We start from the raw sequence: 23,135 nt of genomic DNA, 5'->3' as shown, positions 1-23,135 counted from the left end.
AGGATGTGGTGAAGGATGCAGCAAAAGCAAAGGTTCTGAGATGTCGCTCGCCCAGTGTATTCAAGGTACAGAGAAAAATTGGTGCGACTCAAGCAGGTGAGCAAGACAGAGAATAGTGGGAAATGAGGGCAAAGGAGTAATAGGACCACATCATGTAGCCCACTCATCATAGGCCATTGTAAAGACTTTGACCTGTACATCTGGGCAAGATGGTTAGCATTGAAGTGTTTTGGGTAGGGTTAGATTTTAACAGGATCACCAGGACTGTTGTAGAGAGAACGGACCGTGGGAGAGTGAGAAGCCAGGAGGCAAGTTAGGAGTCTCTCACTATCAGTCCTGAAAATATGCATGACTTAATGGTGACTCAGATCATTGGGGTAAGGGTGGGAGTTGTGAAGCGGTCAGCATCTCAGAAACTGGCTGTGTTTTGACATTGGGACCAACAGTTTGCCGAGAGGTGGGATGTGGGGTGTGGAGTTTCTGTTTTCTAAGATAGGAAAGTCTGGGGGAAGAGCAGGTTTGGAGGGAATGGGGAAGAGTTTGTTTTGACATGACATGAGATGTTTGGTAGGCATACAAGTAGGGATGTTGAGTTAACAGTTGAAAATATGTGTCTGCAGTTTGGAGGAGGGATTCAGCCTAGATACGTGTATTTGAGAACCATTAGTGTATAGTTGGTATTTGAAGCCAGGAATTGATCAACTCCCCAAGGGAGTGGGTAAAAATAGTGAAGAGAAGAATTCCAAGGACCGGGCCTTGGGGCAGTTGGTATTAATGGGTCAGGAAGACGGAGGAGGAGTCAGCAAAGAAGACTTCGTCATAGGGCTGTTAGGAGGGTTACATGAGGTAATAAGCGTTTATTATGATGGATAAGTGTCGTCTTTAGGGTTGCTATTTTCCTTCACAATTGAACACACCGTTGACTTCCTGAGCCCAGTGAGCGTCGGACTGCGGTGTAAGATTTGCTACTTTTGTGGTAACTAATAATGTCTCTTCTCTGCTTTAAGTTTGACACATCCCTCTGATTCCTTAGTATGTATACGTTTGTTTTTTTCATTTCCCGGTCTTTTAGATGGAACCTATAAGGTTCATATAAAATTTAAACTATTAAATATTTACATAAATATTGCGGTATTCACAGAAATAGCAACGCCTTGAGAACGAAACTATTGGCTGACAGGTGGCAGCAGTGAACTACACTTGAAACATTGGTTTGTCAGATGATGTACAATAACTGGTTTAGGGATTTTAATAAATAATGTATAAAAGAATGGACTACTCTGAAGTGAAACATATGCAAGTTGGGTTTTTTTTTTACTCCCTGTAATAAAGTTTGAATTTATTAAAAGGTGTATTGGACTATATATAGTTACATTATGGAGTATATATAATTAGTTTAATAAATTATAGCCTTAAGAAAACGAGGAAATGGATTTTTTAAATTAAGACATAAATAGGCCCTGGTAAAGTAAACCTACGTTATATAATATGTTGTGAATAATATAATGTGTGTGTTTTCATGCTCATGAAATAAGTCCTAGACTCCAGAATTGGAGGACTCCTTAGTTTTTAAACTTTGGTTTAAAAAATTATCAATTTTTGTTTCAACTTTGTTATTACATAGCATCCTAAAAATTGACAATCTTTTCAAATGTGAGTAAAAAGAATCACATTTATTCTGATTCTAGACATCCAGATTTAACTTTTTCTTGTGTCATCACAGTCTGTGTTGTTCACTGCTGAACCTCCATCACCTGGTGCATAGGAGACACTTAACAAATATCCACTGAATGAATAATACATAGACATAAAACCTTACCTGTTTATTAATAGGAAGCCTTCAAATCCATAATTTCCAAAACATTATCAGGGGACATTATTATGGAGATACTGATGTTGTTTTGTTCTATGTGTGGGTATTTTCCCCTCCTAGGACTCACTTACATTTAAGAGATGGGTTGGTTGAAATTATCAAAAATAAAAATAAAAACTGTTACTTAGAAAAATTGATGACTTAGTGTTTTAGAGAAACAGAATAAGATTGAAATTTAAATCTGCTTGATCTGTGGGGAATTTCTATATGTTTATTATCAATATTAATGCACTTAAGTAATTTAAGGAGACCAGTGCTTTTACTCTATTTATGTTACAGGCATGAAGGACCTGGATATTTTTTCTTAATTTGCTTTCCACTTTATTTTAATACAGTTTACATTTAATAAGGAGGAGACCTGTAAGCTTGTTTGTACAAAAACATACCATACAGAGAAAGCTGAAGACAAACAAAAGTTAGAATTCTTGAAAAAAAGCATGTTACTGAATTATCAACATCACTGGTAAGACGTGGAGATTTGGGATTTTGGGCTTTTTCCTTTTCAAGAAGAAACCTCTGTTTCATTGAATGTGTAAATACTTCATTGATTCTATAAAAATAGCAAATAAATTTATTTCCTTTTTTTGTTATTAGTAATATGAAGTAGTGACTTTTATTTGCCAGAGGATTACTAAGGTTGACAGCTTAAAGTATCATCATTTTCTGCACTTAGATTATTGTAATATCTGGTACTTGTTTAGGTACACAGACCTGTTTCCTAGAGCACTTCTTTTATTCATACATAGTTAAAAGGAGCATATTTGTGCTTTGGGAAAGGACCTGGATCAGTCTTCTGGAAAAATACTGTTATTTTGTACTTGCAGGCCGTGAAAAAGATCATAGGAAAACAAAATTTAACTTTCATTTGATATTTGAGAAATAGCATCTACTTCCAATAAAAATACTTATAATTTGTGTAATCTGTTTTTTATTTTATAAACATGACGTAACATTAACAATGTTTTTACCAGTTTGCATTATAATCAAAAAGCATTAAAAAAATTTTTTTTTGCTTCCCCAGGAGTATTTACTTACTATACAATATTCAAACAGTATTAAAAAAGGGTCTCAAAAACCCAACTTTTTAAATATAACCAATTGTTATTCTTCCAGATAATTTTGCCAACAAATGCCTGTATTCTCTGGTGGTCATGGTTTACATATGTTTTGCCTCTTCCAAAAAGTGTAAGGTGCTGGAGGTGGTGAACAGGAAGACTATTTTTGTAGACTTCCTCTTGAATGTTTGTCCTGTCACTATCTCAGACCCGTTTGCCCTCACTCAGGGAGGTGAGAACCATTGATTTCAGTTTGGACATGACCAGATCCTGTGGCTCAGTAGGATTGTTGGAACCTCTCATTCCCTCTTGCCTCCTTGGTTTCTCCCCATCCTCGTAGAACAAAAAAGTCCTAGAGAGGGGCAACCCTGGGTCACATGCCCATTCATGAACGAGTCTGTGATTAGGGTGATTCACTCTGATTGGCTAGACCTGGGTAAAATACAACTGAACCACATAGAAATGAGTCTCCCATAGCAGGGCTCTGTTAGAAGGAAGGAAACGTACCTGTTACACTTGCGTCAGCTTCTTTCTCATCTGACCCTCAGTGCTAACAGGAACTTGAAAGTCTCCTCCATGTCTTCATTTCTTTGGTTTCTGGTAAGCCAAGAGCTTTTTTCCTGTAAGCTACTATGAGAATACTACTTAATTGCTGAGTTAATGTAACTCAGGATACATTTCTCATTCATCAGTAATTGAAAAGTTTCCCTTGGTGTTTTCTCTTTGCTTAAAATTGTTCTTTCCAGCCTTCAAAATCATATTTAAGGCTCAGTCCTTATGAGCCTTAAGGCTCATTTTCACCCCTTCTACCTCCATTTACTCTGGCAGCTGTCCATTTGTTGACTGAATGAAAGAATGACTCTTTAGGTCACTGTGGGTGATTTTTTTTTTTTAACTTATTTATTTTTGCTGTGTTGCGTCTTCGTTTCTGTGCGAGGGCTTTCTCTAGTTGTGGCAAGCGGGGGCCACTCTTCATTGCGGTGCACGGGCCTCTCACTATCGCGGCCTCTTTTGTTGCGGAGCACAGGCTCCAGACGTGCAGGCTCAGTAGTTGTGGCTCACGGGCCTAGTTGCTCCACGGCATGTGGGATCCTCCCAGACCAGGGCTCGAACCCGTGTCCCCTGCATTAGCAGGCAGATTCTCAACCACTGAGCCACCAGGGAAGCCCACTATGGGTGATTTTTAGCTTTCTCTTCTACCCTCTGTTCTTAGAATCCTGTTTAGAGTCTTCCTCTTAAAGATAACAGAAGCACCTCTTCTTCAGTAGATTCCTGACAATAAAGTACTTAGAAATATTTTTAACTTATTTATGATGCAATTAACATAGGTACTGTTTTGATCCCAAGATGCTTAATAACAAGAAGAATAATTTAAAATAGTTGCAAACTTAAACAATTCTGCCTAAAAAAATAAACTGGAACAATGCTGGTGGATAGTGATTTTTGTAGTTGAATCAGAAAAGTTTATTATTTCAGGTCTGAATCCATTAACAAAAACTCTAAGCCATATCACAGATATACAGTCTGGTAATTCTAGGCAATGGGCTTTAGTCCTTAAATCAGTTCATTACACATTTAGAAAATATTTGATTCATATTGATGCATTTACGTGAACCATTAGTTGAGTATATTTCTGTCCTTGGCTGACTTCAGACATTTTTACTATGTAATTTGATTTTAAGCATAGATAGCAGAGTTGACAGAGATGAAATAGCAGGAACCCTTAGAAATATGAAAGATTATACAAAGTGTTTTCTACTACCCTCAACTTCTTTAATCCTGCTCCCCAGAGGTAGCACTATTATTTCTGCTGTATGTTTCCAGATTTTTTTAATATAAATTTATTTATTTATTTTTGGCTGTGTTGGGTCTTTGTTGCTGTGCACAAGCTTTCTTTAGTTGTGGTGAGTGGGGGCTACTCTTTGTTGCGGTGTGCGGGCTTCTCATTGTCGTGGCTTCTTGTTGTGAGGCACGGGCTCTAGGCGCGCAGGCTTCAGTAGTTGTGGCACGTGGGCTCAGTAGTTGTGGCTTGCGGGCTCTAGAGCTCAGGCTCAGTAGTTGTAGCACACGGGCTTCGTTGCTCCGTGGCATGTGGGATCTTCCCAGGCCAGGGCTCGAACCCATGTCCCTTGCATTGGCAGGCAGATTCTTAACCACTGCGCCACCAGGGAAAGCCCTGTTTCCAGATTTCTATGCACATGTAGGTATATAAAAGAGTATGTACCAGGCTTCCCTGGTGGCGCAGTGGTTGAGAGTCCGCCTGCCAATGCAGGGGACATGGGTTCGTGCCCCGGTCCAGGAAGATCCCACATGCCGCCGAGCGGCTGGGCCCGTGGGCCATGGCTGCTAAGCCTGTGCGTCTGGAGCCTGTGCTCCGCAACGAGAGAGGCCACAACAGTGAGAGGCCCATGTACGAAAAAAAAAAAAGAGTATGTACCTTTTAAAATAACAATGGAATTATTGTACACATTGTTCTGAAATTGATCACTTTGTTTAAGAAAATATGGGCATTTTTCCATGTAAAGCACATCTATAGATCTATATCTACTTCATTCTTTTTGTAATTGTATACCATTCCATCACATGAATGAACTGTAGTTCTTCCCCCATAGCACTTTAACCACACTACCTTCTGAACGAATAAAATGACTGATTATTAGTTAGTGCACCAACTCATTGTTCTCATTATAGAGAACAGTCAGTTAATTAACAGTAGTTAATTTTTATATCTAAATTGATGAATACTTTCAATTCTTATTTGGGACTTTAGAATGTAATTTGAGGATCTTCTTGGCTTACTCTGTGAATAACGTTAAGCTACTTCTTGATTCTTGAGACTGACTGATTTTTTTTTTATATAAATTTATTTACTTATTGATTTTTGGCTGCTTTGGGTCTTCATTGCTGCACACAGGCTTTCTCTAGTTGCGGCAAGCAGGAGCTACCCTTCGCTGCAGTGCGCAGGCTTCCCATTGCAGTGGCTTCTTTCTTGTTGCTGAGCATGGATTCTAGGTACATGGGCTTCAGTAGTTGTGGCTCACGGGCTTAGTTGCTCCGCGGCGTGTGGGATCTTCCCGGACCAGGGCTCGAACCTGTGTCCCCTGCATTGACAGGCAGATTCTTAACCATTGCACCACCAGGGAAGTCCCCTGACTAATGTTTTCATACCAGCAGCAGACACTTGAATTCCCTCTACTCTACAAGTTTTGTGATTATACTTTTTGCCTAAGTTTCCACATCTTTGTGACATTTTATTTATAAAAGTGTAATTTATTTAGCTAGTTATCAAAGTACTTAAATTTTTTTAGTACCATAAAACCACCAGACTCTGGCTTATTGGACAGAGAGGGGTCTTTGAAGATATTTTAGTCTAGTGAGTGCCAATCTTGGATCCCGTAGGCTGGCAAAGGGGAATGATGTGCTATTTTCAAAAATTCAAAACCCCAGTTAGATAGTGTAAATTAACTTATATTAAAACTATGAAAAAAAATAAAAATAAATAAATTTTAAAAACTATGTAGAATAACCTAAATACCAAGTTTCTTTGCTTTTGGCTGCACTTTTTTTATTTTTTTGAGTGTACTGTGGCAACATGGGTTATTCCATTCTCATCAGAAACTCTAGAAATTAATTTATTGGGAAAATTGATTTATTAATAAATGAAGCTTGACTGCCAGAAGTGTTTCAGATGGAGCCCATGAGGGTAGAGGGAAATAATGGAAGGCAGTCCTTAATGGTAAAAAATTGGGGCCAGTCATTCGACCTTTAACCTTTTGAGTCCTCTTCTTTTACTCTTTTTCACTATATCAGATTGAAAATAGAATTTTTAAATATTTTTGGTGTTATGAATTTCAATAGCTACTACTTCCCAACTTAGCAAGGCAGTAATTGAAAATTATATTAAGTTTTCTTACATTTATTTCCAAGGGTTTGTTGGGTTTTGTTTGTTTCCAGCCAGGCAAAGGTTATGTCAAGGCATTATATAAACGATAAATTTAGGATGTTCACCTTTAAAAAAAACCCTAAATTGCCCCTTAATTCTCATTTTGTAACTAGCACTGTAATTTTATGTAGTACTCTCTCTGATAGTGTAAAGATATTAAAATTAATATATTGCTCTTTTATATTCATTGACTGAACTTCATTGTCTATCTAAAAAATTAAAGCAATTAACTGATTCTTGAGGCCTCCAAAAAATCTGAATTATTTATATTATATAGCATGGTTTTCATGCTTCTGATATTTTGGTATTTTCATGGGAACTACTAGCCTGCTGGCTATAATAATAATAAACTTAATAGTGTAGGTGATTCTAAAATTTAGTATATTGGGTACTATTAAATAGCATTTAAGTGTGACGAGACATGTTTTATTAGGTCATTAACGTACACCCTGGGTGAATATAGAATCATAATTTTACTTCCTAAGGCATACATTAATTCACAAATAAAACATGCCCTGGAGTGTTGTCTTATGACTGTAATACAGCTAGTATATTTTTAGTAATTTTAAAAATTTGTATCCTGTGATGCGTTTTGGGCATAGGAGACCCTATGCTTGCACTTTAATGTAATTATACAGGACTACAAAATTTTACTCTTTATTTTTATCCTTTTTTTAAAAAAAGTTTTTTCACTATAGAACTTGAAAGATTTATTTCTCTAACTTTATAGCAGCATTTCTTTTAGACATAAGTTGGATTTAGATGGTTTTAATAGATGATACTATTATTTTCACTTTTTCGCGTGGCCCTTCAGTTGAATATTTCCCTATATCTTGGCAGTTATATTCTTCTCCTTTTTATTGAATTACCTGAGTAATAAAAGACGTTTGTTTCTATACTATTCCATAAACTGTTCCCAAGGAACTAAATATATTGCTTTGCACCTATTTAGAGCTGTTGAGTGTTCGCTGAAGGTAAATTATCCTTAGGTGTCTAGATAATGGTATTGTTATATTAGCGATCGCAGTAAATTAATTTATTTACTCCTTTTCAAAGAAGGTGTAGAGATTTTTTTTCCCACTACAGTGTGTCAGATATTGGCACAATACTATTACTTATGAAGTACCACATTTTATCAAAATTCTTTGATTGTAGTTTTGACACCTTAAGGCATTTTTAGACATTTAAATTTTACAAAGTGTTGACACAGATTTGGGAAGTAATTCTTAGTCATGTTTGGTGGTTTCTAACTTGACTTTTATTTCTGTGCATAGGATTGTGGATAATATGCCGGTAACATGGTGTTATGATGTTGAAGATGGTCAGAGGTTCTGTAATCCTGGATTTCCTATTGGCTGTTACATTACAGATAAAGGCCATGCAAAAGATGCCTGTGTTATTAATGTAAGTTTGTGATAAACTAACTCTATGCTATTTTTTAAAATATGGCTTTTTGGTAGAAGGAGTCAATCTTTATCTGGACAAAAATTGTTATATTCATTGAATGAGTGCAGTTCAGATGTTCTGAAGGACAACTACTCTGTCCTTTTTTTTATTTTTTTGACTGTGACGTGCAGAATCTTAGCTCCCCGACCAGGGATTGAACCCGGGCTGCTGCAGTGAAAGCGCTGAGTCCTAACCACTGGACCACCAGGGAATTCCCATACCTAGTCTTTAAATTTAAGCCAGATTAACAATTTATAACTCTAGAACTAAAATAATTCAGATTCAGTTTAACATTTACTGGCAGTGTCTCTTATATGCTAAACACTATGCTATGGGCTAGGACTTTGTATGTTCTGACTCTGTTAAAAGTTAAATTCATAAATCTTACATATTAAAAAAAGGTTCATGGTTGACTGCCAAAAAGACATCATAATAAGTCCATGAAATTTGTATTGCAAATTTAAGTCCATAGAATATTGTATTGTAAAAGTTTGATATTATACCTTTTTAAAAAGGTATCAATCTTTGAGGCCATTCTTTTACAATTTAAAAAATAAAATAATAAAGTGAAGACATTAATTTAGAAAGTAATCAAAATTATTGGGGATATATATTAAATTTTGTATAATGAAGTCAACCTGATTTAATCTCTTAATGAATATGACCTGGTAGTAGAAGTTAGCATGAGCTTGATCATGAAACTGGTTATTTGGTTAATGCTTTTGTGAGAGTTGACCAAGGACTCTTGAATAATTTAGGTTATTGGTTTATTCTGAAGTTTTAAACTTCTGTGGAGGAAAAGTGTTAAAATGTGTAACATTTAGCATGCTCATAACATATAATATTTAAAATTTTATTTGTTTTATTTTCTAAGGGAAAAGCTAGACAATAAGAGATGTCTTGTCAGGTACTTTTAAAGTTTTATGTAAAAATTAAAACTTTAAAGAAGTGTAATTTGTACCTCTGCCAGTTAGTTTTGGCTTATAAAGAGTTTAAGCTTATGGAGGCATAACTCTCCCAGACTTCAGACAATACTACAAAGCTACAAAAATCCAAACAGCATGGTATTGGCAGAAAAACAGAAATATGAATCAGTGGAACAGAATAGAGAGCCTAGAAATAAACCCACACACAACTATGGTCAATTACTATTCAACCAAGAGGCAGGAATATGCAATGGAGAAAAGACAATCTCTTTAGCAAGTGGTGCTGGGAAAGCTAGACAGCCACATGTAAATCAGTGAACTTAGAACTCTCCCTCACACCATACACAAAAATAAACTCAAAGTGGCTTAAAGACTTTATAAGACATGACACCATAAAACTCCTAGACGAGAACATAGGCAAAACATTTTCTGACATGTTTTCTCATGTAGTAATGTTTTCTTAGGTCAGTCTTCCAAGGCAATAGAAGTAAAAGCAAAAATAAACAAATGGGACCTAATCAAACTTATAAGCTTTTGCACAGCAAAGGAAACCATAAGCAAAATGAAAAGACAGTCTACAGATTGGGAGAAGATATTTGCAAATGATGCAGCTGACAAGGGCTTAATTTCCAAAATATACGAACAGCTCATACAACTCAACAACAACAAAAAACAAACCAATCAAAAAAATGGCCTGAAGACGTAAATAGACATTTCTCCACAGAAGACATACAGATGGCTAGTAGGCACGTGAAAAGATGTTTAACATCACTGGTTATTAGAGAAATGAGAATCAAAATACTACAATGAGGTATCACTTCATAACGGTCAGAATGGCCATCATCAAAAAGTCTACAAATAATAAATGCTGGACAGGGTGTGGAGAAAAGAGAACCCTCCTACACTGTTGCTGGGAATGTAAGTTGGTGCAGCCACTATGGAAGACAGTATGGAAGTTCCTTAAGAAACTAAAAATAGAGTTACCATATGATCCAGCAATCCCACTCCTGGGCGTGTATCCGGAAAAGATAAAAACACTAATTCAAAAAGATCCATGCACCCCAATATTCATAGCAGCACTATTTATAATAGCCAAGACATGGAAGCAACCTAAATGTCCATTAGCAGATGAGTGGATAAAGAAGATGTGGTATATACACACACACAATGGAATATTACTCAGCCATAGAAAGGAATGAGATAATACCTCTTGCAGCAACATGGTTGGACCTAGAGATTATCATACTAAGTGAAGTGCATCAGACAGAGAAAGACAAATATATGATATCACTTATATGTGGGATCTAAAAAAATGATACAGATGAACTTATTTACAAAATAGAAACAGATTCACAGACATAGAAAACAAACTTATGGTTACCAAAGGGGAAGAGGGGGGGAGGATAAATTAGGAGTTTTGGATTAGTTGATACAAACTACTATAAATAAAATATAAACAAGGTTGTACTGTATAGCACAGGGAACTATATTCAATATCTTGTAATAACCTACAGTGGAAAAGAATATATATATATATAACTGAATCACTTTGCTGTACGCCAGGAACTAGCACAGCATTGTACTTCTATTAAAAACTATACTTCAGGGCTTCCCTGGTGGCGCAGTGGTTGAGAGTCCGCCTGCCGATGCAGGGGACACGGGTTCGTGCCCTGGTCCGGGAAGATCCCACATGCCGCGGAGCTGCTAGGCCCGTGAGCCATGGCCGCTGAGCCTGCACATCCGGAGCCTGTGCTCCGCAACGGGAGAGGCCACAACAGTGAGAGGCCCGCGTACCGCAAAAAAAAAAAAAAAAAAAAACAACTACAATTTAAAAAAAAAAGTTAAAACTTACACATTTTTATGGGGAAGGATTAAAATTCTGTCCAAGTTCAAATTTTCTTACTTGTTTTGGCTTATTTTAAAATTTTATATTTCGACACTTTTATAGCCAGTTTTCTACCACTAACTTTAAGTTCTGCTCCACAGTCAGAATTCCATGAAAGAGATACATTTTACATCTTTAACCATGTTGATATCAAAATATACTACCATGTTGTCGAAACTGGATCCATGGGAGCAAGATTAGTGGCTGCTAAACTTGAACCAAAAAGGTAATTATACAATAGATAAAAATAAATAACTGTAAGTGAAATTTAGACCCAAAGAATAAATATTTTGGGACCAATTAACTTTTTCCTTAATCAGTATTCTGGCGTATAATTTGGTGTTTTAATTGATTTTACTAAAACTTCCTTTAGCATGGTTTGTTATTGAGTTATGGATTTCCCAGAGAAACCATACAAATATTTATTTTCCTGTCATGGTAAGTCGCCAGGGTGCCTTTTTGTTTTGTTTTTCAGTCAGTTTTTGACAGCTTTTCTATGTCAGCTTGGAATGGAGAACATAAGTGGTTAGGACCATGTTCCCTTCTACAGTGGAAAAGCATTACCTCAGATATTTGCGGCTTTCAGAGGCCCAAATGAGCTGATTAGTGTGTCATTTCGAAAGTCTCCATGCAGTGTTAGATGCCAGTATGTGATAAGTCATTGAAAGGGCACCTCTTCAAATTGTCAGCTTTTTTAGTGTGAAAGTACTCCTCAGTTATTTGTGAGATGCTTCTTTGATTGAGTATTCTTTTCTTTCCATGACTCCCCACTCCCCCACCCAACTGATATAGCCATTTTCTTGTGCCACTAGTGGTAAAGCAATGCATGCCGTAACAGGATGGCAGTTAATTTAAACTCCATCAGTGTTTGTTTTGATTTCTTTAAAGATTATTTAATGCTCTTCAAGTAATGTTTTCCAAAGTTTGGTTCTTATTTTGAGTAACAATTTTGTACACTTATAACTAAGCCATTTATTTATATGAAGTAAATATTTGTACTATTCAGTGTGATATGAATCACTTTTGACTATCAGCAGCATTGTGAAATACGTACAAAATCTCTAACCTTACTCCATTTAAAAAAACTATTTTATCAGCATCTTGCCAAAATGTTTCTTCCCACAGCTTCAAGCACACCCATATAGATAAAACAGACTGCTCTGGACCCCCCATGGATATAAGTAACAAGGCTTCTGGGGAGATCAGAATTGCCTATACTTATTCTGTTAGCTTCCAGGTGAGTGTGATTTTTATCTTTAGTATAACTCAGAAATTGATTTTAAATTCATATTACTTAAACTAATTAAAAATATGATTAGCTTGTCAAATAGATAAGCTTTTAATGAGTTAATTTTTGGAATAGTTTGTCAGTGCACCAGGCAACATAATTGCCCTCGAAACTAAGTCTTCGTTTAAATAAGAAGTATGGGGAATTGGAGAACTGAGCCTGATTAAAAGTGTTAAGCCATAGGAGATACAAACAAGGCAAAAGGTAGAAATGAGGCATGAAGGATGGTATGAAAGTGTCAAAGATATGCAACAAGCATTTGGGCAAACAACACCATTTTTAAAATCAGGATTTGAGTGTAAGCTTAAATGGAGAGTTTCCTGATGGTAGATAATCTATATAGGTTCTTAGGTAATTCAAGGGAGTGTTTTCTTAGGAGGAAAGTAAAAGTTCATTTTATGAGAACCTTGGGCAATATTCCACCTCTATTTTTAATAAACTATCTTGGCAATCCAATATAGTTGTGACGTTTACTGTCCCTACCTAAATAGTGTGTAATTTTGCAAGCCTGGTGCAGTAAATTGTACATATTTCTTTCTAGGTATTAAGAGCTCAGTGTGGGTGACACCTGCCAGATGCTCAGGTACCTAGGTTATGACTCTGGTCTGGTTAGATGTCTCATAGGTATAGATAGATAGCATCAAAGAGAATAAAGAATAAGCTATTCCACTCAATTTTCTGAAAATAATTAAATACTCTAAAGCTCTAAATCTTGACATTTAAAATAAGCCTTTGCTAATTAAGATTTAAAGTAAGACTTTAAAAAAAATACAAGTAAGTAGATACTTTTAGGAACTCTTATATTTTATTTACTGCTTAATTTTATCCTAATTTTCCTGAGACTTGAGTAAATCTAGGTCCATAAGTCTCATGACTAACCCAAGTTATGATAATGAGGAATTGTATCTATTGACTAGAATGTTAAGCTGTGAATGGAAATTTTTGGATTCCTAATACGCTTCATTGGCAAATTCTTATTTAAAGAGTGTGTGTGTTTTTAAATCCCTCTAGGAAGATAAGAATATCAGATGGGCATCTAGATGGGACTACATTCTGGAATCTATGCCTCATACCCACATTCAGTGGTTTAGGTAAGAGTATAGAATTAATCTTCTTTATGCTCTGTCCTTATTTTATTCTCTGTCCCTTTGAACATCCCATTCACTCTGATTCTCCAGTTATTCAGAACGCTGGGCTTTTGAATTAGATAGACTTGGATTCAGTCCTGGCTTTTAGTCACTGGTTGTGAGTCAGGCTAGATCACCCAGTTTCTCAGAGTACATTTCTTTATCTAGAAATAACCTGTCTCATGGGACTATTCTGAGGATTGAAGGAGGTAATGAAACAGAGCATTTGAGCACCTTACCAGGCACGGAAGAGGGCTCAGTAGACAAGCCACTGCGGCTGTTACGACTGTTTATTATTATTATTATTATTCTCTAAGCATGACTCAAAACTTTTATCTAGAGAGCTGTTCATGGTGCCGTCGCTCTCCTTTTCCTACTTTACTGACTAATCTTTTTTGATACTCATTAATTTACTGAGTAACTGTTTTTCAGTAGATTTCTTGAGGGTACAGACCAGTCCATTGTTGATCCTTGCCGCTTATGTTGCCCTAATTTGGGCACAGTAGTTATTAATGTTGACCGTGGAGAAAAAAAATTCTAGTTCTCAACAGACCACAAAATTATATTATGATAAGTACATACAGTTATGTATCCACTAGAAGGCCGTGCAGCAGAACACAGTTCATTGAATTTGTTGGATTTTAGGTCAAGTTTTTAATTTGATTAATGCTGTTTTAATGTTACTCAATAAATAGTTTTTAAAGAGTTTTGCTGTTCCAAAGATTAAGCTGTAGATTAATCCTAACATGCTTATTTCTGCAGCATCATGAATTCCTTGGTCATTGTCCTCTTCTTGTCTGGAATGGTGGCTATGATTATGCTACGGACGCTGCATAAAGATATTGCCAGATATAATCAGATGGATTCTACGGTGAGTGAAACATCTGAACTGTTCTTTGGTCTGCCGAGGATAGTCTTTATTTTTTCTTTGGAAAAAATTTAAATAATAGCTTTAGACAGAATCTGCTTTTAAAACATTCTTCTCAAAAGTTACCCTGAATTCACATTTTCAAATAAGAAAATGATCCTTAAGGATTGGTTTTCTGTAGAAATTTAGTGACCGCAGCTCTCAGAGCTGAACTGTTCACAGCCTCATCTGCATCAGTAGAGGTTGCAGAAAGGGTGCAGGTGCACAGCTCCAGCTCTGCCCTCTTTTCACTTACGTGCCATCAACTCTGTCAGAGTCTCTATTTCCAGCAGACATTCCGTTTGTGAAACAGCAAAGTTGAGTAGAATAGCTCCCAAGCAATTTTTGTATGTGTGTATGTTTAATTTTTAAAAATTAATTTTAACTGAGTTTTTATCATTTCAACCTTTTGGTGGATTCAAAGTAATTAATGCCTCAACTTCATCTATTTGCATTTTAAGTTCCATAATGTTTTACATTTTATACTTTTTAATTTCCTAGCAGCTCTTTAACAAAATTTCCACAAGAATCACTACTTGTAATGAATACATAAAACTCAGATTTTCATTGTTTTCTCTTCCCCAGCTTCTTAGCTCCCCCCATCTCTCTTTTTCTAATTAGAAAAAAAGAACATATTAATGTTTAGAAGCTTTTTAGCACTTGAACTCCACAGTTGCTTTTCCATGATTTTATTGGTTGTATGCCTTATTAAATATTTGATTAAAATAATTTCACAATACTCTGTTCATAATTGACAATTCCAAATAATTGCTGAGTTAATGGAATTTTTTTCTTTATTTGTACAGAGGTGGCCTTGGGGTACAGGCCAGGAAACCCTATTTCCAGTCTTGCTCCCATTCTTTCCCTCCTGCCAGTCTCTTATCATAGCCATCAGAGCGTATCTGTTCAGGGTCATTTCACTCCCAAGGACAGCCCTCCAGTGACTTCCACTGCACTCAGTGAAGCCATAGTCTTTACAGTGGCCCATAAGGCTCTGCAGTAGCTCTTGGAGCTCTGCTCCAGCCATGCTGGTTGCCTTGCTGTTCCTCAGACACCTCAGGCGGGTTCCCATTTCCAGGCCTTTACAGTTGCTTTTCTGTCTTCCTCAAGTGTTCATCCCTCAGAGAGCTCCCTCACGTGCTTCTGGTCTTCACTGAGACATGATCTTCCTGGTGAGACCTTCCTCACCATCCCATTAAAATTACATCCTCTCCACCCACACCCCACATCCATACTTCTTATCACCATCTAGAGTACTATATATTTTACTTATTTCGTTTATTGTTTGCCTTTCCAATGAGAAAGTGTACTCATGAGAAGAGGAATTTTTCTGTTATACTCACTGTAGTACCTCTGGTGTTTTAAACAGTGCCAAGCATATAGTTGGTGATAACAGATATTTGTTGAATGAATGAATAAACAAATTAGCCCTTGATGTACCAGACTTGATTCATTGCTGGGCTTATGATAGGTTAAAAAAAAAGAAAAAAAAGGTATCCAAGGACTCCCCCAGATCCACCCCATCCCCCCAAATTGAGTGAGGCCACAGCAGGAAGCAGTACAAGCATGAGAAGTTGAAGTTCTCCTTTGGGCCCGTGCTCATATCAAGTTTTTAACCAATTGGGACATTAAACCTTGGGTCATTGGTGAACCTTGATCTCCTATGTATTAAGCCTGGATTCTTGAAGGGGGGCAAAATGGTTCTAGGTTAGTAAATGCCTTCTGATTCTCAGCAGAATCGAGTAGAAATACTCTGAAGGAAAGTTTCTCAAATTTGGATTTGCAAGATTCCCCCCATTTAAGGTCAATAAAGTATGATCTATTCATCAGAAATTCACAAAAATTTACAATAAACAACAAATTTACACCAGGTCCCAAAGATTTCAGACATTAAGATTATTAATGACAGAGTATAAGATATATGAAAAAGTAACAGCTACGATTTTCCAGCACAGATGAAAGATAAGAATCCATAGATAAAGGATACACAGTATATCCAAGGAATAAATAAAATGAAATCCACACCTAGATCAACTGGCCAAAACCACAGAACACCATAGAAAAGAGATCTTAGAATCAGCCAGAGGGGAAAAAGAGTGAACATCTGCAAAGGAAAAACAATTAAATTGGCCATGGAAGCTCAAAACATAATATTTTTAAATTGGTAGTGAGAGAAATTAACTATTTACATAGAATCATGTACTCAGAGATGCTGTCTTTCAAAAATGAAGGTGAAATACCTTTTTCAGACTAACAAAACCAGTTGACCACAAACACACCTTTACTTGAAGGAATGTCTGTAGAAATACTTGAGTAGTCAATCAGTCTGTCAGACCTGAAGGAATTACTATAGAAATACTTTAGTAGAAAATAAATAAATAACAATCCTAAAGAGAGATTTAGGAGGATTGGTGAAGAAATTCCAAGTAAATATTTTCTATATATAATAATAATGAGTCTAAATTTGGAGGTTAACAAAAGTGTATCAACAAAGAAAAAATAGATTTGATGAATAGTTTTGGATAAGGGGGGGTGGCCATCTAGAAAAAAAATAAGGTAGATTCCAACTTTATTGCTTATATTGAAATGATTAATGATCTAAATGAAAATGTGAAACTATAAAATACTAGAATGTTAGTTTTTAAATCTTGTCTACTGCTTGCAAAGATAGAAATTTGAGTGGGAATTTGGGGGAGGGATACAGATGTACCCTGGATGAAATGTTAAGTGAGGAGGCTGAAAAAATACCAGGGACCAAATTTTGAAGGACTTCTAAGCTGTGCATTCTGAAGGTCATTGAGAAGCTGTTGAAGAATATTAAACAGCAGTGACGTGGCCAGATTCATGTTTCAGGAAAATCACTTTGAACATTATGTGGAGAATCGTTTGGAGCCGGGCAATATTGGAGGCACAGAGACCAGTCAAGAGACGGTTAGAGAGTTCCCAGAGATAGGGGATGGTGGCAGGGAAGAAGTAGGGAAGTGGGCAGATAGATACAGAGGGTGTTCAGGAGGTGGGATGGAATGCTGATCGACCAGTTGACTGTGGAGAGGGTGGAAGAGGGAGAGAAGCCAGTGAATGACCCCACGTTTCTGATCTGAACCCCTGATTAGTTAAAAGGATCTTTCTGGTTCTGTATTGAGAATCAACTGAATGGAGACAAGGGCAGAAACACAGACTAGTTTAATGAATTCCGTGAGAGCCAGGTGAGAAGGGATGGTTTGAACCAGGGGCTAGTGGTGGATCCTGTGGATATATTTTAGAGCTAGAACTGTAAGAATTGTTAAAGGATTGTATGTGAAGTGTGAAAAAAGTAAAAGGAGGCATCAAGGATGACTCTAAGGTTTTGGGGATTGAGCAGCTGGAAGGATAGAGCTTTTATCTACTGAGGGAGAGTGCAGGTAGAGCAGGTAGAGGTGGGGAGAGAGAATCAGTTCCACTGTGGATAATTCTGTTCAAGGTGTCCATTAAACAACCCAGTGGATCTGTTGATTAGGCAGGTGTGTATGTGTGTCTGGAGATAGGGGAGCAGTTTGGGCTGGTGACACAAGCTTATTAATATTTTCACAGCCAAGCCTACTATACAAGCAAAGTAGCTATGAGACCTAATACCATTTGCTTGTTTTGGGGATTAGTAAGTGTAGGTTAAGAAGACTATAGAGTATGACTTAAAATCGCCATCAAATTGGATCATAAAGCTTGACTTATTAGACTAGAACTAGGTATCACATTATCTTTGTATTACTTTTTAAAGTTTCTCAGTAACTATATTTATAGACCTTAACACACAACATTCCTTTCAAAATAATTCAAGAAAGCTATATAAAGCTCCATGAGTCAAGCTTTATACTTCAAAACTGAAATAAATATTAACATTTGTAAGGTTTTTTTTTTAGATTTCCATATCCGCATATTCAACAGTGAACAAACTGTCTAGTTTTCTTGGTGATACCACATGGCACGTAAACGATTTTATTCCCTTTTCAGGAGGATGCCCAGGAAGAATTTGGCTGGAAGCTAGTTCATGGTGATATATTCCGTCCTCCAAGAAAAGGAATGCTGCTGTCAGTCTTCCTGGGATCAGGGACACAGATTTTAATTATGACTTTCGTGACTCTATGTAAGTGTTAAGTGAAAATTACAAAGTAGAAATTACTTTCTCTAAATAATTATTTGAAATCCAGTTTTCCTGAGTTGTAGCCAGGCTAGGTTGTTTCTGAGAGTCCTCTTGGTTCTCAGAATCTGTGTGCTTTGGCCATAAGTGACCTGGGGCAAGGTTAGCTGTGCCAGAAGTTGACTCTGCATGTCTCCCTCACAGCTGCATAGAGACCAGGACTTTGTTGTGGGAGCACTGGAGCTGCAGATGACTAGATCCTCAAAGACCATCTGGGTCTGAGTCTGGGCAGCCTGGCAGCAGGGTCACGCAGGTTGACTATCCTGTCCCACCAGAGCGTAAGGTTTCTTGGCTTCCACTGAGAGAGAAAGGAGAAGGAGATGGGACAGGAAGCTCTTTGTAGACCTTTCCATCTTGGCAGGATTTAGGAAGCAAGACCTCTTTCTTTCTCTAGCAGTGTTCAGGAAAGATCTTCCTACACAAAAAGTCTCTCTTCCTTGTGCCACCTGAAAATCTTCAGAAATTTTATTAAGGTTTTGTCAATTAGGACAATCTTTTTCTTCTCTTTTTTTAAAAATAGAAATCCCTTAGAGGTATTCATCAGCTGCAGGAGTGGCTCTGAGACTATTCTCTGGAAATATATTAATGCCATGGTCTTTCAGTTTTCCTAGTTACAAGAGAAAAAACTGTTTATGAAAAGAATTTTCTGAATTATACATTCGTTTCCCCATATTTCCTTTATTGTTGTGTGCTACTGATGAACAGTAACACATGAATGTTACTAGAAGAATTCAGAAACCACTGACCTTTCAATAATTTTTTTAGCAAACATTTGTCCTTATGTTTGGTTGCATATTAAATACCTAATACTATAATCATTTTCTACTAGTAAAATTGTTCTAAGTTTTTATGATGCAATTAACCACATAAATGTTTGGGAAGAGAATTATCAATGCCAGATGTCTGGCACCTGAATAAGTTTGGGGTTTACTGATTTGCACCTTTCAGCTCAGTTTGAAGACTAACTAAAACATGTTTATCTACTAACAACTTAGATAAGGAGATGCCGATGTGATGGGTGAGGCTAGCATTTGTCAGTATATTACACTGAAGAGGGTACGTTGGGAAAATGAGTCATGAAGGAGGTTTGGACACAGGCGATTGCACAGAATCCCCAGAGCGCTGAGGTGGCGTTAGAGCAGAATGGATGCTTGAGGGTGAAATTCTGCTTCAAAATTTTATTGAGAGCTGCCTTCTGCCCCTCTCCAGTCTTTGTTTGGGTCAGCTAGAAAGTGAACTTGTAAGGAAGGAACATTTCAGAGAGCCTAGGTTAGAAAGTGATAGGGATTGTTTCCCTTTACTGCTCGAATATGGACTGTTTTGCTTCAGAACAATCCATTTCTCAGGCCTGGGAGGAACTGGGGGTGGGGGGTGCACCTTAGCTGAAATTCCAGTAGACCGTCTAAAGTTACCCTGTCTGGTTTCCTGTCATCGATTGTGAGTTTCTCCTCTTCAGTTGGTGCTGATCAGAGGGTGTGCAATGGTGTGTGCTTGGCTGTGTGCACCCAGGGGAAACACTGGAAACTTTGGTGCTCCTGGGATTAGAAAGCCACCTGCATCTGTTCTTGGATTTCTTTCTGAGAAAACCATAACTTCTGACTTGCAGTTTAAAGCTAGGAATTGCTATAAATATAAGATAGTACTTCCTTTCTTATTAGTTGGGAGGGTTATATAGGGAAGAACAAATAAAACGAACTAGCTGAATAAGGGTAGGAACCAGAATTTCCCAAGTCATTGACCAAGCCCTTCAGTAACTTGTGTTCACAAAACAAATAGTACTATGAAATCTTTTTTCCCCTGTTTTGTTCTTTATTAGATTCTTTTTTATCTCTTTATGTTTTAATGTTATAAGGTTTTTTTCACCCCAGAGGACTCAATATTGTTTTTAAAAGGAACAAAAAGTGAGAATATTTTATAGTGGGAATATTTTTTATTGATGTTAATTTTGAAAGCTGTGCTTGAATCTCAGAAGAGCTGAAAGCACTCATGAGCATCCAGTGAGCCTCTGCTGATAACAGGAAAGGTGGGGACTTACGGACCCTGACAGGAGACTTCCACATTGGAGCTTGCTTTATGTGTGATCCTATAGATACAGCGCCTTAAATATTACTAAGTTTCAGTGTGGTTGCCTGGTAAGAGAGCGTATTTTCATGAAGTTGTATTTAGTTCATTGTTTAAAAAATGAGAGGGGTCTTCTGTCACTTCAAAGGAAACCATAATAAAATTCATAACTTTATTTTTTAGTTTTTGCTTGCCTGGGATTTTTGTCACCTGCCAACAGAGGAGCACTGATGACTTGTGCTGTGGTCTTATGGGTGCTGCTGGGCACTCCTGCAGGCTATGTCGCTGCCAGATTCTATAAGTGTAAGTAAAAGCCACCCCGCTGGGCGTTCAGATCAGGAGTCTAACCTGCTGCCTTAGTTGTCTGAGCCTTTGTGTCTGGCGGTTGATGCTCTTTAAACAATACGTGTTAGAGGTGTGTATCCTTATTTAATGACGCTTGTGAAGTGGATGACTGTCCAGAGATTTGCTCGTTCAGACATGCTTAAACAGTGGGTTAGACAGATTTGGGTGCTGCTTATCCATCATCCCGTCTCTCCTCCTTAAGTTTTGACATCACAGGTTTGGCTGAACAACTTAGATTTGCTACATTCATAGAAACATATTTAGACTAATAAAGGAAAAACTATACGAGTATCACTGATTTATTCATTAAAACAAGTAGTACAGGGCTTCCCTGGTGGTGCAGTGGTTAAGAATCCGCCTGGTGGTGCAGTGGTTAAGAATCCGCCTGCCAGTGCAGGGGATACAGGTTCGAGCCCTGGTCCGAGAAGATCCCACATGCCACGGAGCGGCTAAGCCCGTGCGCCACAACTACTGACCCTGCGCGCCTGGAGCCCGTGCTCTGCAACAAGAGAAGCCACTGCAGAGAGAAGCCCGCTCACCGCAAGTAGAGGAAGCCCGCGCACAGCAATGAAGACCCAGTGCAGCCAAAAATAAATAAATAAAATAAATAAATTTTTAAAAAACAAGTAGTATATACAGGAATACCTTATATGAGAGAGGTCGTACTTACATCAATTTAATATTTGTAAAAGTGAACTGTACTTAAAGTAAATTAAGATCTCACTGTTTTAAAGAGCCCTGAAGTAAGTTACTTTTGTAGCATGATTTGTTGCATTCTCTTGTATTCTTGCTTTCCAGAAGTAAAATAAAGTTCAGTGAAAAAAAGGATCAGAGCCACAGAGTAAGGATGGGGATATGATTAGATGACTTAGAAAGCAACTTTGCTGGGGTCAGTAAATGCCAGAGTTTGCCCTGCTTAGGAATCCTGTAGTCACGTTGAGACGGTCCCATAGGTAATCTGTGAATTTAAATGCCAGGGAGATGCTAACGCAGGGCTAGGGTTGCCCAAGGCCTTCTGATAGGAATAAGGTTTAGGGAATAACCCTAAAACACAGTAGGATTACGTAGGTGCCTTAATGTGTGGTTGGCTAGACTCAACCCCAAATAGAAATATTAGACTTTGCTAGATGCATAGAGTATGTGAAGTTCTATATTCATGTATGTGTGTGTGAGTGTGTTTAATTTCTGTGAATTTTGTCAGAGTTCTTTTATTCTTTCATTCTTTTCTAACAGACATAGGATTAGGGTGGTCAGATGTATTTTAACACATGTGAGGTACGGTTGGACCCCTGCCTGCTCCCCCTTTCTCACTGTTTCTGTGCACTGGATTTCTTTGAGTTCCTCAGTCAGCCTGTGCACCTGCCTTTGTACATGCCGTTCCCTCTACTTGAGTTCTGATCCGTACTCGCTGCCCGACAGACACACCTCCCCTTCATCTTCTCTCCGTCCTTCATTTCTCCTAGCTGCAGATTAAGTAGCATATTAATCAGGCAGAACATTCTGAGACACACTGTCATGTGGCCCTAGTCAAAAAATACTTCATTTTATAGAAGCATTTTTAATGTTTCAAAAACTATATGAGGATTTTGAGTAGAGTTGTATTAAACCCAAAATTCATAATTTCACAATAGCCTATCAGTAATGCTATGAATTCAAATCATATATATATAATTTGTTGTTTTCTTTTAGGGCAAGAGGTACTTAAAATTGCTTATGAATTGTTAAAACTTTTTTTAAAAATCAAAGCGGTTTTCAGATCTCAGCCAGTTTTATCTCCAACTTTTAAACTAGGAGCAGAGGTGTATTTTCTTTTTTTTTTTACTCTAGAAACTTAAGTTTTGTTTTTGTTTTGCGGTACGCGGGCCTCTCACTGTTGTGGCCTCTCCCGTTGCGGAGCACAGGCTCCAGACGCGCAGGCTCAGCGGCCATGACTCAAGGGCCCAGCTGCTCCGCGGCATGTGGGATCCTCCCGGACCGGGGCACGAACCCGCGTCCCCCGCATCGGCAGGGGGGACCTGCCGCATCCCCACTGCGCCACCGGGGAAGCCCGAGACTTAAGTTTTTAATTGTTTTTTTTAAAGTGGGGAAAAAAAAATAGAGAGGGG

At 37.6% G+C, this 23,135-nt stretch overlaps 1 protein-coding gene across 2 annotated transcripts in view; it reads left to right on the top strand.

Annotated features, from left to right (window-relative positions):
- TM9SF2 (transmembrane 9 superfamily member 2) overlaps positions 1-23,135 on the top strand; it is a 57,656-nt gene that overhangs the window by 18,850 nt on the left and 15,671 nt on the right. For both annotated transcript variants that reach the window (XM_027115906.1, XM_027115907.1), the window contains exons 4-11: positions 2,209-2,336; positions 8,146-8,275; positions 11,230-11,354; positions 12,254-12,365; positions 13,428-13,507; positions 14,306-14,414; positions 18,438-18,570; positions 20,869-20,988. In XM_027115906.1, the coding sequence (XP_026971707.1) occupies positions 2,209-2,336; positions 8,146-8,275; positions 11,230-11,354; positions 12,254-12,365; positions 13,428-13,507; positions 14,306-14,414; positions 18,438-18,570; positions 20,869-20,988 (937 nt within the window). The remainder of the gene's footprint in view (positions 1-2,208; positions 2,337-8,145; positions 8,276-11,229; positions 11,355-12,253; positions 12,366-13,427; positions 13,508-14,305; positions 14,415-18,437; positions 18,571-20,868; positions 20,989-23,135) is intronic.

The sequence above is a fragment of the Aethalodelphis obliquidens genome, unplaced genomic scaffold (assembly GCF_003676395.1).
Source record: "Aethalodelphis obliquidens isolate GAN/ISIS:26980383/991018 unplaced genomic scaffold, ASM367639v1 scaffold15, whole genome shotgun sequence".
Lineage (NCBI taxonomy): Eukaryota > Metazoa > Chordata > Mammalia > Artiodactyla > Delphinidae > Aethalodelphis > Aethalodelphis obliquidens.
The sequence above is the reverse complement of the archived record's forward strand: the minus strand, read 5'-3'. Positions and strand labels throughout refer to the sequence as shown.